The 19,547-nt window shown below is 34.8% G+C and overlaps 1 protein-coding gene across 11 annotated transcripts in view; it reads right to left on the bottom strand.

Moving 5' to 3' along the window:
* Positions 1-19,547, bottom strand: part of mdga2a (MAM domain containing glycosylphosphatidylinositol anchor 2a) — a 349,723-nt gene that overhangs the window by 26,892 nt on the left and 303,284 nt on the right. For 9 of the 11 annotated variants that reach the window (XM_073928613.1, XM_073928617.1, XM_073928614.1 and 6 more), the window contains one exon: positions 5,574-5,751. In XM_073928613.1, coding sequence (XP_073784714.1) covers positions 5,574-5,751 — 178 coding nt within the window. Of the gene's footprint in view, positions 1-3,009; positions 3,028-5,573; positions 5,752-19,547 lie in introns of all 11 variants that reach the window. The other 2 variants (XM_021473195.3, XM_068218883.2) reach the window with 1 other exon arrangement.

Here is a 19,547-nt window from a genome sequence, read left to right as displayed (position 1 = left end):
GGCTCTTGGCAAAAATGACTTGAGGGAGAACGCAAGAGCAGACAGGGAGATGTTATGGAATGAGACATTTTCAATTTTTCAGCACTGGTATTTCCATTACCTTACACAAAGACCGTGTAGAGCCATAGGGCTTCATATCACATGGGTAAAGCTGCTGAATAAACTATGAGGGGAATAAATGAAATGATCAGATGGAAGAATAATAATTTTTTGGTGTGAGAAATTGTAATTGGAAGAGTTTTTTTCTTGCAAAATTCTTATTTTTATAAAAGTGTGAAAGTATGACACTGCAAAAAGCATTTCAGAAATAATTATGAACAAATTAATGTCCACTGGCCAGTGTGGAAAGAGTATTGAAAATTCATACTCATGTAAAAGTACCATTACTTGCCCAAAAAAATTAATGCAAGTAGAATAGAAGTATCGGTTGTAAAGATTACTCAAAGTATAAGTAAAAAGTAGCAGTTTGTGCAGGGATGAGTAAACGTAACATTCTGTAGCGCTTTTAGTGATCTTCCAATATTCATTCCTTCTTTCCTTCCCTCCATTGTTTGTTTTTTCTGTCCTTCATTTCTTTGTTTGTTCATTAGTTCCTTCATTCTTTTGTTCCTTCCTTCATTTGGTTCTTTGTTCATTTATTAATTCCTTCCTTCGTTCCTTAGATTGTTCAGTGCTTCCTTGATTCCTTTCCTTCATTCAGTTGGTCCTTCTTTCCTTCATTAGTTCAGTTCTTCCTTCCTTTGTTTGGTCCTTCCTTCCATTCCTTGTTCAGCCCTTCCTTCATTCAGCACTTCCTTCCGTTCTTCATTTGTTCCATTTAGTGATTGTTAAAGGCTGTTTGGCGATTTCAGTCATCAAACAGTTGACATCCTTCATCTTTTCATTAGTGACACGCAGTGTATAAACAGTCTCCAGTCTCTGGGTCATTGTGTGTGAAGATTTTGGACATCTCCTTGGACATTTTAATGCTTCTTAAGGATTTGCTGCATTTATAAAGTGCCCATGTCTTTAAGGTTGTTCAGTATGATGCAATTTACTTTCTATGTGCCATTTGATTGAACAGGACAGATTTTTTTACTTTGGCCAATCACTATAGACAAGAAAAATAAAGTAGTGACTGCAGTTTAAAGGAAAGGAGTAAAAGCACTGATAAAATTCTGTAAAAGGAAATTACAATTCCTGAAAAAAACTACTCATGTACAGAAATTGGAGTATTTGTATGTGGTTACTTTACACCACTACCACCAGCAAAGGTTTAAAGCCTTTGAAATAATTATATTGTATATTCAATAGAAGAAAGCAAGTTGTACATCTTAGAATATGAGAGTAAATACATGATGACATGATTTAATTTTGTTTGGTTGAATAACTATAGCCCTTTAACTTTTATTATACACTGGTGTTGCACACAGGCGGAAAAAAAAATATGTTGAATGCAATGTAGGTCATTTTGTAGTTAAAGATTTCCCAAATGCATGTTTGTAAACAAACTTTTTCATCCTAATGCTGTTGAAAATGACAAAAAAATAATTTAAATATAATATTAAAAAATATTAAAATAATATAATAAATGGTCACTATCATTAACAGGTATATAAATCGTGTAACATGTTAACCTTTGCAGCAGTAGATAAATTGTTTTAATCAAAATAAATGTGTTATTTTGATTAAAAAGTCTTATTTTACACTTCATTTTCTTTTTTAGTGTACTATTACTCGACAAGTACAGTCTTAGGGCTTCAAATTACATGAGTAAAGCTTCTGAATATTAAGCTATGAGGGTCATGAATGAAATAATGATAAGACGGAAGAATAAATATATATATATATATATATATATATATATATATATATATATATATATATATATATATATATATATATATATATATATATATATATTTTTTTTTTTTTTATTTTTTTTTTTTTGGTGGGAGAAATTGTAATTGGACCTGTTTTTTTTTTTTTTTGCAAAATTATTATTTTAAAAAACATGTAAAATTATAACACTGCAAAAGGCATTTTAGAAACAATTATAGACAAATTCATGTCCACTAGCAAAGGTTTACAGCCATTAAAATCTTTATTTTGTATTTTCAATAAAAGGAAGCAAGTTGTACATGTTACATGATATGAGAGTGAATACATGATGACATGATTTACTTTAGTTTGGTTGAATAACTATCGCCCTTTAACTTTTATTATACACTGCAGTTGCACACAGGCGGAAAAAAAATATGTTTAATGCAATGTAGGTCACTTTGTACAAACCTTGTCATTATAATGCAATTTGAAATGTCTCCTAAAATAATTTAAAAAACATTTTAAAAATAATAAAATAATATACTAAATGTGCACTATTATTAACAGGTAAATAAATAGTGTAACAGGTTAACCTTCACAGCTGTAGATAAATTATCTTATTTTAATCAAAATAAATGTGTTATTTTGATTAAAAGGTCTTTTTTTCATTTCCTTTTCTTTTTTTAGCTTTCCATTTCTTGACAAGTACAGTCTTCCGGCTTCAAATTACATGAGTAAAGCTTCTGAATATTAAACTATGAGGGGAATAAATGAAATAATGGCCGAAAGAAAGATCTTTTGTGTATGTGTGTGTGAATGCTCCAGCGTTTTAGCGGTCATTTCTTGCAAATCTCCTATTATCACACAACAGAAAGAGGGTAAAGGGTATTCATTTACTACTGAGAAATACTTTTGGATAAATTCAGGCATGTCAAACCCCAGGACATGTCAAACTATCCACAGTATTTTACGTCCACTATGAGATCTAAATTCTAAAAGAGTCTTTAAAGAGCTTCTAATATCACAGACAGTGGGGCTGTGCAAGCTGGATAACAGAAGGCTGTGCTCAGTTAATGAATGTGCCCATGTGCATCCGGCCTTTAGTGAGGTCATAAAACTGCCGCATTACGATTGGTTTTCCAGAAAGGAGGGAAAGGGTTCAGGCACCACAGACGGAGGGTTTAGGTGACTTGATCTATACGTTACCTGTGTCCCGACTCGCCTCTTTAAGAAGCACAAAGCAAAACAATAAGATCAATCTATAGCTCTGAACAAATAGTAGATCACATGAAAATAACAAAATGCATGTCAACAAATGAGTAACATGTTCATTTAATGTATTAATATACACAGACAGCAGAGGTCTCTACCACACCGTAAAAATGATTAGTTGGCTTTACTTAAAATACGTGAGTAAACCTCCCAGCATGCACACAATATCATACAATGTTATTATTAGGTTAGATTTAGGTTGTGATGTCGGGTAACCAAAATTCAATGTCTAGCCAATGTCTAAGAACAATGTTATTTTGACATCCAATAAGGATGTTAAATGAAGTTGATATTTGATTGATTTAAGGTTGTGTGGGAAAGTCACCAAAATCCACTGTCAAACCAACATTTTAAACCAATGTCATTTTGACAACAAACATTATTCATCAGGTATGGCATCAAAATACATTGTCTTATAGACGTCATAGTGGTAACGTCCACACAATGTCACACTGTAACATCACTGGATGTTGATATTTGGTTGTTTTTAGGTTGCGTTAAATTCTGACATTCATCCGATTTTCATTTCCAACCAAAAGTCCCGCAACGTTGAGGTACATTGTCAATCTGATGTCATGTTGACGTCCTGCTGGGCTGTTGCTTTTAAAACGAACAGTTGAGTTTGAGTAAACACGTTGACTTAAAATTGTGAAGTAAATTAAATTAAAATTAGGATTAAGCTTAAGGGCGAAGCAGTGGCACAGTAGGTAGAGCTGTCGCCTCACAGCAAGAAGGTCGCTGGTTCGAGCCTCGCCTCAGTTGGTGTTTCTGTGAAGAGTTTGCATGTTCTCCCTGCGTTCGTGTGGGTTTCCTCTGGGTGCTCCGGTTTCCCCCACAGTCCAAAGACATGCGGTACAGGTGAATTGGGTAGGCTAAATTGTCCGTAGTGTATGAGTGTGTGTGTAAATGTGTGTGTGGATGTTTCCCAGAGATGGGTTGCAGCTGGAAGGGCATCCGCTGTGTAAAAACTTGCTGGATAGGTTGGCGGTTCATTCCCAGGTGAGTAAGGGACTAAGCCGACAAGAAAATGAATGAATGAATGATTAAGCTTAATTTATTAGTTTAATTGGTTTTTAAGGCAATGGGTTTACTCACTTTTTTTTTAAAGTAAAGTAAACAATCACTTTTCACAGTGTACATTCACAAGTAATTCAAATGTCCTCTGGCTGTAATTTGTCATATTAGCAGATTTATACTAAAATATTCAAAACAGCTGAATCAATAGACTGTTCTTTCTGATTGAAAAAAACAAGGCATTTTTTGTCTGGCCTGAAATGAAGGTATTTTTTAAGTCATTCATGTGGTCATTCATTTTTTAAGTGGTAATTATTGACCTTTACTTTACGAAAGGACACACATTCAATTGTCAGTATTTGGTAATCTGTGCACTGACATAAATCTATATTTTGCATGATTAGTTTATATATTGGTATGAAACAGTCAGCGAGCCCAAAAGTCTGATAACATTGGTGAATGTTTTGCATTTTTCTAAATGAATAATAATGATGCATAATAGAACTAAACTGAATGCATAATCATTTGCGAGAGAAGTATAATTAATTTCCAAGCAGACTTTGAATCTCAGATTTTCAATGTCGTCTCTGTGGGCATTTTTCTAAGGATGAAATAATATTACAAAGTCATTTTATGCCATTATGGATGAATTTTATATAATTATATTAGTGTAATTATAGTTTATGTAATCTAAAACCATGAAACTAAAATCAGTTTTACTTATAAATATTAACTGATATAAAAAATACCTTATTTAATTTCTGCTAGTTGCAAACCAATTATTTAGAATTTTTATTTAACTTTATCAACTAAACTAAAATAACTAAACATAAATTTAAAAATATATTCATAAAATGATTTGGATTGATATAAAAAATATATGAAATAATGAAGAAATATGACATAATTTTAAAAATCTAAGTGTACTGACACTTAAACAACTCTACATAATCAAAATTACAAATCAGTTAAAAACACTACTATTAAACTGTTAAATAGCAAATGCAGCCAAAAAAGCCCCACAAAATCAAACTAACCTGTATGAAAAATAAATATTTCTGTTTTGAATTTGCTAAAAATTACATTAAAAATTTTAGTAAACAATTAAGTGTTAAAGATCAACTTGAAATGAGAGTTAGACAATGTCAAAAAACATTAAAAAAAAAAAAAAAAAAACTGATTACCAATATGGCACAAACATATTTTGCCTTCCTACTGATATACTGTATTTAAAGACTCTCTGCTGTAAAAAATGTGTTTTAACAGAAACGCTGGACTGAAGCGCATGATTCACAGGTGTAACTTTTAATGACATTTAAAGTAGTTCAAAATAATAATAGTGTTTGGGTTTGTCATATAAATTATGGCTCAAAAAACCAAGCAGCAAGTACTGTTATTACATGTTCCTAAAATGTAAGCTTTCTCTAAGCATTTATTTCCTCCACTGGTAAAAACAAACATGACCAAACAAGCGCTTTTCTTACCACTGTAGCGGATGATGCGTTCTGTGGAATCGCCCTCTCCGAAGCGTGTTATGGGTGTGAGGCGCACCTGATAGGCCTCAGGTTTGATGAGTTCGGTGAGGTTGTAGCTGAGCAGCTCTCCTTTCTGGATGTTGTCCTCTGTAGGGATCTCCTGCTCCCACCATCTCTGATGCCCCATCTGAGGAAAAGAGCATAATTATAGCCTTTTTATTCCAGCAACTCATGATTAAGCATCAAGCCAGCACGCACACAAGTAATGATTCCCCCAAAAGGTCCTTTTAATAAAACAAAGTCCCCAGGGAACAAAAGCCATGCATCACGATACGATCTCTCTCTACTATTAATTAAAAGCATAATTCCAAAATACTAATATTATAACATAACATACTGTGTGTAATTTTGAAAAAGGCTGACCACCTCTCTTTCTGTGGACAATTTTATGTCTCACAGAGCTATTAGCATATAAAAAAATAGTTCACTCAAAAATGAAAACTCTTGTCATCATTTACTCATCCCACCCGGGATGAGTTTCTTTCTACAGTTGAACACAAAGAAGATATTTTGTAGAATGTTGGAACTTGTTATCATTAAGTGCATTTACAATACATGCATGTTATTAGGCTGATTATCCTTGACAAGATGATATACTGTATGTATTGTGTAATGTCATGTAAATGTGTTACCTAGACTTATTTAATATGTCAGAAATGGCTTAAACAAAATCCAATTGGAGCAGGTAGTTTTTATGCCAAACAACTTGATTTCGTATTGCACATAAATGCCTTTATCAGCGTTCTAGCAGTTTATTGTGTGGTATGTCTAATCAGGCATGGTACACATCAAACACATTGAATTAAGGATAGCAAACATCATAGTTACCAATTGTTATCTGTGAATTTCATCAAGAATACTCGCTCCCACCACTAATTACTGCAGACACGCATCTAGTTTGAGTTCACTACTTCTAGACGGGTGTTGGTAATGCTTCACACATTCTGACATTTCTTGTCTTAATAAAGCATGAAATCATGTCATCGAATCTTCAAAACAACAACAAAAATGCTGCATTTGCAGGTACTGTAAATAAGTGATAACATACAACAGCACAGCTTCTGACAGATAGACTGTCATCATTTTTAAGTACTGACACTTATGTTTGAGCTGTGACTTCACTGGCAGTAAAATATCTGGCAAACCCTAGAAAATCATGTAAACACTGTTTTCTGCATAGCTGGTTTACTGATTTCAATATAAATGTATAAAAATAATTGTCTGTTAATTTAGTGTATGTAAACACTCTCAATCTACATATTTTAGTTTCCTATTATGGAAGTCAGTGGCTACTGGTTTGCAACATTCCTTAAAAATATCTTTTTTTGTTTATTTTTGTTTTTTTTAATAGAAGTCAGTGGCTACTGGTTTCCAACATTATTCAAAATATCTTCTTTTGTTTATTTTTGCTTGCTATAATGAAAGTTAGTGGCTACTGGTTTCCAACATTCTTCAAAATATCTCCTTTTGTGTTCAACTGAAAAAAACAAACAAACTCAAAAATGTTTGGAACCACTTGAAGGCATGTAAACTTTTATTTTTTAGTGAACTATCCCTTAAAACACAATTTACTTTACTTTGACATTAAACATTTACAAAGGCCCTGGCCAAATGCCGTTAATCAAAATGCACAGGCATTTTCTGAGATGGCACAAATTCTCTAAACAAACACCTACACACAGCAAGAGGTGACATTTTCAAACAATGATGCTTTTCACTGAGGAAAAGAAAGCACATGAGGTGATGATCACAAAAAAAAAAAAACTTTCTGAATGGGCAAAAAATAAACATTATTGAGTTTTTAGTGAGATATGTGAGCCGGCTAATTGATTTTGACGGGGCATTTTAGCTCCCTGACCCTCTCAATTAACTTTTTACAGCAAGCTGAATTTTTGCATTATTAGAAGAAGTCAATTCATTCCTTCACTGCGGGCGTGAAAGAAAGCGTGGCCGATGACTCTTATCGTTATTGTGGAAGAAGACATGTCGAATTAAGATCCAGCACCTCTGAAATCTTCTTGGATCTCCTGAAGTGAACTGCTGATGAGTAAACAAACCAGAATGAATGTTTTAATCACAAACAGAGAATCTAAAAGTTGTGAAAGTGTTTGAGAATACCCTGGGCTTTTATTTGTCTAGTCTCATGTCAACTCAGCAATTCAAAGCCCTCATACATCTTTCATTACAAGTATTTCAGATTAAAAGTTTTCATTCCCAGCGAGTGTAAATGCAAAAGTTTGTTTTTAGGGAAAGGGCTTAAATTGTGAGCATCAAATAATCGACATTAAATGATGTTTAAAAAAGATTTTGCTTTTGTAATCTGATGTGCAGTACACTGCTGAACAAAACTTTGGGGCAAAAATAAAAAAAAACTACATCTTTTTTTTTCTGTTTAGATTAATTATGTGACAGTGAAATGAATGAAACTTTTTAAACAAATGATGTACAGTTTTATTTTTATGAATACAGTTATTGTTTAAAAAAAGTGATACATGCATAGTAAATTAGTAACCAAATACCAACCAAAGAACATTTACCCCATCCCGACAGAGCCACAAATATATATACACATGCAAATATAAATACATAATAGTAATAAAATAATAATAATATATAATTAAATGCCGGCAGCTAGCTCACTGCCACTCTCAAATTGGCCGCCCAATGATGCTAATCAGGGCTGCACCTGGTCAGTACCTGCATGGGAGACCACATGGGAAAACTAGGTAGCTGCCGGAAGTGGTGTTAGTGAGGCCAGCAGGGGTGCTGAACCTGTGGTTTGTGTGTGTGCTTCACACTGGTGGTGTATCAGGAGATTCATTCATTCATTCATTTACTTTTCGGCTTAGTCCCTTTATTAATCTGGGGTCACCAAATCGAAACCCGCCAACTTATCCAGCATATTACGCAGCGAATGCCCTGCCAGCTACAACCCATCATTGGGAAACATCCATACACACTCATTCACACACGTACACTACAGACAATTTAGCCTACCCAATTCACCTATACCACATGTTTTTAAACTTGTGGGGGAAACCGGAACACTGGAAGAAACCCATGCGAACACAGAAATGCCAACTGACCCAGCCGAGGCTCAAACCAGCAACCTTCTTGCCGTGAGGTAAACGTGCTACCCACTGCGCCACCGTGCAGTCCTGGATGAGGAGATTCCCCTTAAAAAATGTGTAAAGCACTTTGAGTGTCCAGAAAAGCGATATATAAATGTAAGGAATTATTATTATTATTATAAAAAATAAAAAACATTAAATGTAAATGTTATATATATATATATATATATATATATATATATATATATATATATATATATATATATATATATATATAAATGAAAATAAAATTAAAAGGGCAATTTTGTCTGAATGAACACTTCGAAAAACCCGGCCCACCAAATGATTCCTTATTAATTCATTTTTAAGGCTTATGCTACCCCCTACCTGTTATTTAAAACAAAAAGAAAATCAGACCCTTTTTGGCACTTATGTAAGAACTCAACACAAGGTACTTGTAAACATAGTCTGGGAATGTCCCCAAAATGCATTATTCTCGTCCAAGATACGAGACCTACTATTAGAGCTAATGAATTCTCTGATCCAATGTGACCCATTGCTTTTTCTAATGCTGAACGATTCATCACTCTCCTTATACATCATCCAAAGAAGGACTCTATCAGTTGTTCTGACTGTTACTGCTGCTGAAAAAAACTATCCTGAAAACATGACTGGATCCATCTGCTCCGGCTGATCTATCCTGGAGGCTCTATCTACTGGATATTATTAGTTTGGAATACACCACAGCCAAAATAAATGGTGCCAGTAAAAAAAACTGTACAATTTTGGTTAAATGTGAGAGAGACTGTATCAGATTTGTTTCAATCCTGATTTTGTATCTATTTTTAAATTATTACTATTTTTATTTTATTTGACTTTTTTTGTGGGGTAGATCTCAGGCTTTGTTCAAAATCAAAATGTTCAATTAAAAAGGAAGATTTTGTAAAAACATTAAGACAATGACAGTTCAACACATACATTTCAATGAAAGTGGAAAATATATTTAAATAAATCATAACAAACAGTGCACGTATTAACAGTAAACTATCGTTAAACACAAGGTATGATGACATTGTTTGGTGTTACTCAACGGTCAATCCATTCTAAACCAAAAAAACGAAGGAAGAAGGAAAAGGAAGAAGTCCCAAATCTCGTAAAATATGTCTATTTTTCGTTTGATCGAGTAAGTTAGTCTTTTCAGTGCTACACAAGAAGACATTCCCTTAATGCAGAGTGAAAGAGATGGACCGTGAATACTTTTCCAGTGAATGGCAATCAGGTGCTTCGCAAGCAATAAAGACAGGTTTACTAACTACAGCTCATATGTTTTCAGATATAAGGCAGGTGGAAAAAGACCAAAAATACAGGTTTTAGGGCAAACAGGGATTTCTTTACTAATAGTTTTAGAGATTACACTAATTATTTCTTTCCAAAAGGATTGCAAGAGCTCACATTGCTAAGCACAATGGAATAGTGTGCTCTTGTAAGTCAAATATTTTACACAAGTATCCAAAAAAAATCTATTAAATTTATTTAACATTTCCGGCTTTATAGACAGGATGTTCTCATTATCCAATTATAATGAACAAGTTTAAAACAGGTATTGATCGATAATGTTTGAACTTGAACACAACATTTTTCCAATTCATTTTCTGTAACATCCATCTGACATTCATCAATCCAAGCCAGTCTTTTATGATTTGTACAGTAGATTCTTTGGAAGCATTAACAAATGTGCTGTAATGTTCTTTTTAACTTTACGTACTACAACCGTAATATAACTTTACACCAAAATTAAGCAGAAAAGCTGTAATAAGTCACAATAAAAACATTTAAAAATAAAGCAAATTTTTCAAAATCTTACTGTTTTACAGTATATACACAGTAAAAAAAATCTTACTGCTTTGATTTTTTTTGTTGAATCAAATATCATTGTCTAGTCATTTTAACTTATGTTAGTAAAACTGACTAAAATGTTAAGTTAAACTTAATAAAATACTAAATTAGGTTAAAATATGTTGTCATGACTTTTTTCCTATCATTTTTTTATATTGTTCAAATGAATGCACCCTTGGTGAGCACAAAAAACTTTTGTATTAACTTCAATTCAATTACATTCAATTAAATTCATGTTTATTTCTATAGCACTTTAACAATGTAGATTGTGTCAAAGCAGCTTAACGTTGAAGTTCTAGTAAAGTCCAGATTTCAGAGTTGAAGTTCAGTTAAGTTCAGTTCAGTGTGGTTTAAATTTCACAGCTAAAAGTCCAAACACTAAAGAGCAAATCAATGTGCAGCTCAACAAGTCCTAATCCAAGCATTCCAGTAAAAAAGTATATAGAATCTTCTTTTTTAAAATTCAGTAGCAAATTAAAAAAGAGCCTTAAAGTCAGAGTTTAACCAATCAATGCCTGACAGCTAGTTATTAGATTAATGTAACTCCAGGGCAGTCATTATTTTCTGTTTGCATGATATCTGGAGATCTTTTGGCCATCATATACACAGATGGCCAGATTAATTGTCAACATTTGCAAGCTTGATCTTTTGCCACGAGACTATTAGGCAGGCTGTAGATACACAACAATGTGGGACCACTGTGGAGCAGTGACCGCTGATCTTGGGCACCAGTGAAAACAACTCAATTAAAAGAATGTGGAGGGCAGCTACAATTTTGATTGTAATTCTGTGTGGTTCAGTGCAATTCAAAAAAAGTATTAGTACATTGTTTTGAAGCACTTCCTCAAAACATGTCCCATAATGACCATATGTAAGGTCAGTAGGTGGAAAGTAGGTGTTTTTTTTTGTGACAAGAACAACTATACACCACAAACGTGATTTCAACTCTGTGGACAAGCTCAAAATGCTTAGGGTTGTAATTGGATTGACGCAAACGCATCTCAATAGCAGGTTTAAGCAGGGTCTTGGACTCATGCATACTGCCTGAGATGTTTTCTGACTGACAGCTGTACACAGACTCCCCCGGCAGTCACTGCGGGTCTCACTGGATTCAAATACAAGATGATTGGTTAAATCAGTGGGGCGAGAGAAAGGAGAGAAGGGTGGCAGCAATAGCCTGAGAAGTTGCCAGTGTTCCCATCAGGGTCTCTCTCTCTCTCCTGGTAACAAGATTTCCATCGCCAAATCCAATTACTGTTTATTGCTTCTGTGAGATTTCTAATTCCATGCCTGCAGATCTTGTAGTGAGGAAAAGCATCAGTGCGGGCACATATAAGAAAAGATAGACCGTTCTTCGCCCAAAGCATCTTACTTCTGCAATGCATCATACAACAACAGATTATTTCAACATCTCCCTTTTTTTTAAAGAGAGAGAGAGAGAGAGAGAAAGGAATCAATACATTCATAAGTGGTCTCATCACAGACAGCTTTAAGCAGCATTTGATCTTATCTATGTAAAGCTGCTAAACCCAAAACTCAATTAAACCCCACTGAAGAGAATCACAAAAGATCATTTCCATATGTCAAAAAAAAAAGAGACTCCTAACCTTCTCCAAACAAAGTCCACCGTCAAGATTTTGTTGTTGTTTTTTTTTAACACAAGCACAAAACACTTGACATGGAGCATCCTTCAACACCACATTTGGGTGCGATTTCATTAAAGGATCGAAACGCTTCTCCTTCATTTTTTCCTGTGGTTCAATGTGCACAGCTCCAGGGACCTTCTGTTTCTTCCAACACAGCACTCAAATCTTAACACATCCTTGAGCAAGGCACTCTAAACCTTGTTGTGGATGTGTGGGGCCAATATTGAAGCGTACAGCCCTCACGCTGAAGGAGAGTTTGAAGAGCACAAGGGCAGAGAGCACACGCGGCCTGACGAGACAACCTTGAAAAACCAACCAGCTCTGACTAAATACGCAAACTTTAGCACTGCTGATATAGTATAATACCCAGCCTCAGTCTGTGGAGTGTGAAAAATAACCTATTGTGATCTAAAAGAGTGACCTTGGTTAAATATATACATGAGAAAAATCAGCATCACAGAATGTTTGCACTTGCATCTATGCACAAATATGTTTGACTTAAGTTCAGCTTCAAACTTTTTAATTGTTTCATAGCATGATAATGAGAACAGTAAAAAAAACCCTTTATTTTCAAAATATTATTTGAAATCATGTGATACTTATGTTGTTAAGCAGTTTCATCTATTCTAATAGGACTGCATGATATTAGAAAAAACTGATATTGCATTATTTAGTTTTTCTGCTATTTATATTGCTTTGGTATTTTGTAGGTGAGTGCATCTGCATAAAACATAAAAATTTCCTCAAAATATATAAAATCATCAAATTAATGTGCTGATAAAAACAATAGCACAATGACAGAATTTAAATAAACAACACTTTATGGTTTTTAGTGGAGAACTGAGGTTTCTTTATCATTTCTTGTGGGCAAATAGTTTAAATTTACTTGAAATCTTTGTCACCGGCCTTGTAAACACCTCAAGATAATAATACAAATCTTTCACACTATTACATTATGGTTAAACTTTGCAGTTAAATCATGTGCTCTGAACTAGGGCTGCACAATATATTGTTTTAGCATCAAAATTGCAATGTGCAAATCTGCAATATTCACACCGCAGGATCTTCTGCAATGTCAAGGTGGGATAATAATAAACCAGAAACCGCAGTTCAGAATACGTAATTTGTAAAGTTTTTATAGCCTGTGACTGCAATATTTTAAGTAAACTGAAACCATTTGGCCACTAGAACTTATAAAGCTTGCCACTTTAACAAAGATAAATTTTGTTAATTTATGCAATGAAGAAAATACAGTGTTATTTTAGATTTCATTTTTGAACTTCTGTATCGTAATACCATTGTGCTGTCGTCACTGAGATAGTAGTTGTGCTTTAGGAATTCTGAAAAACAGCGTATATTCATTCGCGTCGTGTCTGAGTCCACTAGATCCATTCAGAGGTGCACTTGGCTCTGTGAGTTTATCAACTCCTCCTGAAACTATACCTGGATAATGGAGGCTTTCATCGGTGCTTCGGACTGTGCCGAGCCCAGTTTAATGAACTGTTGTACAGTGCCGGCAAGAGGATTTCCCCTTGGGCGCTATGTCATAATCACCCCTACAAGAGAAAGCTCCTGATTGGTTAACTCGAGCGAATTATTTTGTATGTTTTATGCAGATACGCTCTTATTCAAAATCATACCAACTGATGTAAAATGATGAAATCTATCCAAAATGGAGTGAAATTATATTTATATTGCAATAAATATCACAGAAAAACTAAATATCGCAATTTAATTTTTGCCAATATTGTGCAGTCCTACTCTGATCTGTAGTTCTTGGTTAAATTTAATCCCATCTTGACATTACAGATACTGCAATGTGACTATTGCGGATTCGCACATTGCAATATCAACGCTGAAACGATATATTGTGGACCTCTTTTTGCTATCATAGAAATTAGATTTCAAAGTGTTTTAAATAGGAACAGCTAGTTAAAAAGTGCACTGATATTTGACAATATTCCAGTTTTTACTGCTTTGTAGGTAAAAAAAAGCTGCATGTGCAGAGCCCAAATAATAAAGAATATATTACAGACACTATACTTCACATATTCTGATTCTTATTAAAAAGATCAAAATTTGCATAATTAAGCATAATCTCATCTATAGCAGTGGTTCATCAGAATCACATTATAATAAAAGTGTTTAAAAATAACACATTAAGACATGATATGTCAGGTTTGACACCCCTGATGTGTCTTACAACTAGTAATGAGAAACAATTTCACAATGCACATATCACTAAATCACACAGATTACATTCTGACAGACCTGCCAGCGTTCTCCATTCTACAGTTACATTCAGCTAAAAAACAGAAGATAGACAGTCATACAGGTTTAGTTTGACAGAAGGTTCAGTAAATACTGACAGATTTATTTTTATTTCTGGATGAACTATACCTTTAAACTTACACCTACAGTATTGGCAAAACAGCAAAGGATATATTACTTCTCTTCGGGCCGTTAATCTGTTCTGCGAGGATGCGAATCACAACAGCGTTCATCACAGCACTACTCTGAGACACATGTGGCAAAGCTGCCAACAGCAGAAGGAAAATGCAAAGTTTCACAATCAGCAGAGGCTTGACGCCAAAGGCTTTCTCTGGGGTCACTCGTGAGAGAAGCATTATTATATTTTTATAAAGTAATTTTCATTTGCTTCTCATTATCACTGCATAAGAATTCCAGATACAGTGCTAGAGGTTCCCTCCTGGTTTCTCGGTAAACCATCTGTGCTCTCAACTGCATTTATCCCCCCACCCGCCCCTTTTGGTAAATCTTGAGTTTGTTGCAGTTTGGGAACAGATTCTGATTATGAATCAGACCCAGCACAACTACGACACTCACACTAGAGCACTTTTTGGACAGTTTTTGGCTATTCTGCATTACATACAAACCTGACATTTCCCTTCCTCTGAACGTGACCTTTATTCAAATACCATCATCAGAGAGATGAATACAGGCCTCTTCTTTTGGGTCTGAGAAAAAGGGAAACATTATCCTCAGAACGGGAGTTAATTAAAACACACACACACACACACACACACACACACACACACACACACACACACACACACACACACACACACACACACACACACACACACACACAGTTTTAACCTTTCCAGAGCAACTGTCCTAGTAATCCAGCGGCGAACAGTAGAAAAAACAAACCTCAACACTCTGGACATCAGCAGTGAAATTTATAGTCTGACAGAATGAAAACTCACATTGTCTTCAACTGCACTGCTACATCAGCACTCACCATTCGCTGCTCTTATGAATAAAAAGAAAGGTCAAACAATCTATCTAGCAGCACTGGAACTTGCTGGTTACACAAGGTGTGCGCTATACTCGCTAAATAACAGCCGTCTTCACGATTCAAGTGTAACACAGAGTAAAAACATGCCAATTCACCTGCTCTCGTCCAAAGTACTTTCGCCTCATTTTTGTTCTACCTTTTTTGTTCTGCATTGTAATATATGTTGCCGGTCGGAGGTAAAATGGCTTGTTGCTATGGCAACTGGGCTCACTTCTCATTCATGACATCGTTCAGCAAATCTTGTTGTATAAAGACGAGCAGAAAAGGAGTTGGGGATGAAGGCAGGATGAGGGGAATTGATATGAAGAGAACAAGACAATCTGCCCTTATGCAAATTCTAACCTAAACACCTTTTTGTGCACTGAGATACATCCACTCCACATGGGAAAAAAGCAAATTATATTTTGTGTAAATAAGAACCTCATTAGTATTGGATCGAAGATAACTAAGAAGAAGAAGAAGAAGAAAAAAAAGAGTGATTTGCAATTCAAAACATGGCAATTAAAGCAAATTATGATGATTTTGTTCTTAGTGCATTCTTGGGGGCAACCTAAGGAAAGTTCATAAAAGAACTCTTTTGCAAGTGTTAATATATGAAGTTTATGAAATCAAATTATATAGATAGCTGGCTTAATTATAAACGAGGTCAGAGGTGAAGATGTGCTGATCTCACAAAGAAGGTGTCCTGAATTAAACCACAACTTTCCTCTTAGCAGTCTTATCTGAACAAGTTAAAAAGGTCATTAAACTCTCCTCAAAGAGATAGACCAAGATCATCCTAAAGTGTACTGTTCAGTTCTCATGCATTTCATGGGGAATTTCTTTCAACCCAAACTCAATCTGAAAACGTACCCCTATATATACTTCCATAGAGTGCCAAGTACGTCCCAGGAGCTATGTTTTTTAAAGTTTTTGTTTTCACGACTCCACAAGAGGCTGTTGTTTACGCTTTTTGAGATTTAAAATTTCTCTCATGAGTGCCGTTCCCGCCTACTATTCTTGCGCAAATCCACAGAGGCTGCTGTTGACAGACTTACTGATCGACCAACCTAAGCTCCTCCTTCCCTAAACCCAATCAATAGTGTTTTCAAAAGAACAGATTGCCCACCCACTACCCCAAACCTAAAAAGCAGTTTTAAAAAAGCAATCCAGCCCATGAAAAAACCCTTGCCTGATTTTTACCACATTTTCAGATTTTACCACATTCTCACCCTAGTATTTACTTCATTATTTTTTGGCTTCTGTTATAGTATTACCTGCTTTCTAGAACCGTTCTTCACCGGAATCGAACTCATTGTCATGGTCAACTCCTCTATGCGCCTTAAGTTTACCAATGTACATGGCGAGCTACTGGACAAACTGCACTGTAAAAACATTTTTGTAATTTAAAGGCCATTATTTTATGTTATTTTTTTTTCCGGCCCTAGCTGCCGGAAAAAAAGTGAAATAATGGATTTTTTCATAGTGTGGTAGCGTCAAGAAGGCAGTCCATACTGAGGTAATCGGTCAGTTGGAAGGCGTGAAAAGGAAGTGGTCATACTGACCCGTAGCGTTTGATTTAAAGACGAAATGCAGCCATATGTACTTCTGGCTACATAATTCGCAATATTCCGAAATGTATATAGAGCTACCTTTTCAGAATGAGCCTATGCTTTCTTTTCTTCAGTAGAACATTAAAAAGCTTTGCTGAAACCATGTTCTTGGTGATTCATAAAATGCATTTTTGTGGCATTTTCTTTCTGGAAAAAAAGCATATGCAGACAAAAAACATAACATTTTAAACATTTTATTCCACTGCCTCTGCAAATGGTTTTGAGAGCATAGTAATGTGGCTATGGAAAAACCTAGGAGACCACTTTAAAAAAATAAAAATTTTCTATTAATTCATTAAAAAGACTATTTCATACTATAATTCTAGTTGTGTTTGACTAAAATGCACAATACCGATGACATCTATACTCATTTTTAAAGTAAAAATGTTGTCATGTACAGCATAAAGTGACATTTAGTCAACAAAGATGCCTTTCTTTCATACATTTTAGATAACACATTGCCAAGTGTTAAGAAAGCAAAACTTTCAATTACAACATATTTTAACAGCATTTGTAATTTTGAACAACTGTAATATTCTGTAAAAATGCTCTCAATGAAAGTGTTTATTAATGAAATTTGAAAAAAAAAAAAAATTTCTTAAGCCATTATAGAAATATAATAAAGTTTTACTATGGGTTTTCACTTTGACCTTGGCAAATCGGCCATTTTAATAATCACCAAAGACCACGGTTTCAGTTCCTTTTTTTCCTTTAAAGCCCTATTGAAGAAACATAAAGTCACCTACGTCTTGGCCTGAGGGTGAGTACATTAACAGCAATGTTTCCTTTTTGGGTGAACTATCCATTTCAATGTACACTTGAGTACTTCTACCCTGCAGCATTAAAACCTCCATGCATGAGTTACATGTACAACAAAAACTAAACATAGAAATGTCATCTATTCTATATCTCCATAGAGAAGTATGCAATGGCATGCTAAAACCTTGTCAGCTCAGTTTATTGTGAGTTATGAGCAACATAGGATCCTAAATATAGACTTACCCGTCTACAAATGCAGTCGAGCAATGCAAACTGGCATTTTATTGATGCTCTCCATTCCAAGCGCACTTAATGTCACTTTGTGTCCGTTGCATTTCTAATGCAGTTTAGAAGATCCCTTGTTGATATCTGCGTCACGTTTCCTTTTTCAGTTTTAACATTTAGACGCAGAGAAATGGAAGTTTACTTGAGTTCAAACAAACCAAAAAAGCTGCAATAACAATCTATATGCACAAACATGAATACCTGCACACACAAATTATGAATGGCTTTCATCAGTGTAACCGCTCCAGCGCGCCCCCGGTAATAAGACTTCACACAAGACTTATTTTGTCATAATGCACACTAATGCCAATGAGCTTCGTTTGTAAATAAGGTTTCATGCCCACGCACAGGCCCAAGGACACTGTACCTTTAGATGCTTCATCCGGTGTGAAGAAATTGCGTGTTTTCAGATAACAGTCATGCGCTGATGTCTTTGAATTAGCCTGCAGGCCAGTTTGATGACTGCAGTGTGCAGTTTTCTACAGTACCGACACAAATCCTCTGCTGAAATGGAGATTAATATGTTATGCTACTGTAAATGTGGAATCCTAGCACACTGTCCTTCTGGAAAAGGAAAGAATAATCACACCATAAAAAGGTGGCCCAGCATCCTTTATGTCATAGATTGAAAGAGAAACACATCAGTGATTGTGTGCGTCTCAGTGTGAAACTGTGTTCAAGCGAGTGCAGAAGAAGTGTGTCCTTGAATCTTTACTGGGTGTGGACGAATTGATAATGCATTAGCATGCAAGAGATGTGTGTTTGTGTGTGAGTGTGTTTGCATATCTATATCAGCAGTGTTTTCTCCAAGGACGCAAAATATAAGCGAAATATAACAAATATTACAAAATGCATGGTTGAATAATGTATAAAGCATTTCTTTTTCAGAACTATCTCTGTCCAATAGTGATATCAGTGCGCAAGCTTTCTGAAGGTGGCAAGGGCTGCAATAGGCTGATTATTCAGTCAGTATGTTGAGTCTGCAAATCAACCAAACTGGGTGAACTTGAAAAAGTAATTACCTAGTAAACAATTCAACCCCTTCTGCATGATAGAGAAAAAAAATACATTGCAATATTTAGATTTTCTGTGATTTATATTGAGATATTTCTTGAGATACCTTAATAATTTTTGATGGATTGGGATGATTTTGTAGGGGAGAGCATCTGCATAAACTATCATAGACAAATTACAAGCAGAGATAAGTAAAGTAAATGCACAAATCTGAGTCTAACAGTACACATCTACAAAAATAAAAATAATGTGCTGTGTTTTTTTCATTGTGCAATTAATTAAACACAATTTATATTCGTCAAAGCTACAAAGCTACAAAATCCTTGTGCCCAAACACT

Source organism: Danio rerio, chromosome 17, assembly GCF_049306965.1.
Source record: "Danio rerio strain Tuebingen ecotype United States chromosome 17, GRCz12tu, whole genome shotgun sequence".
NCBI classification, from domain to species: Eukaryota; Metazoa; Chordata; class Actinopteri; order Cypriniformes; family Danionidae; genus Danio; species Danio rerio.
This window is presented reverse-complemented; position numbering and strand designations above follow the sequence as displayed.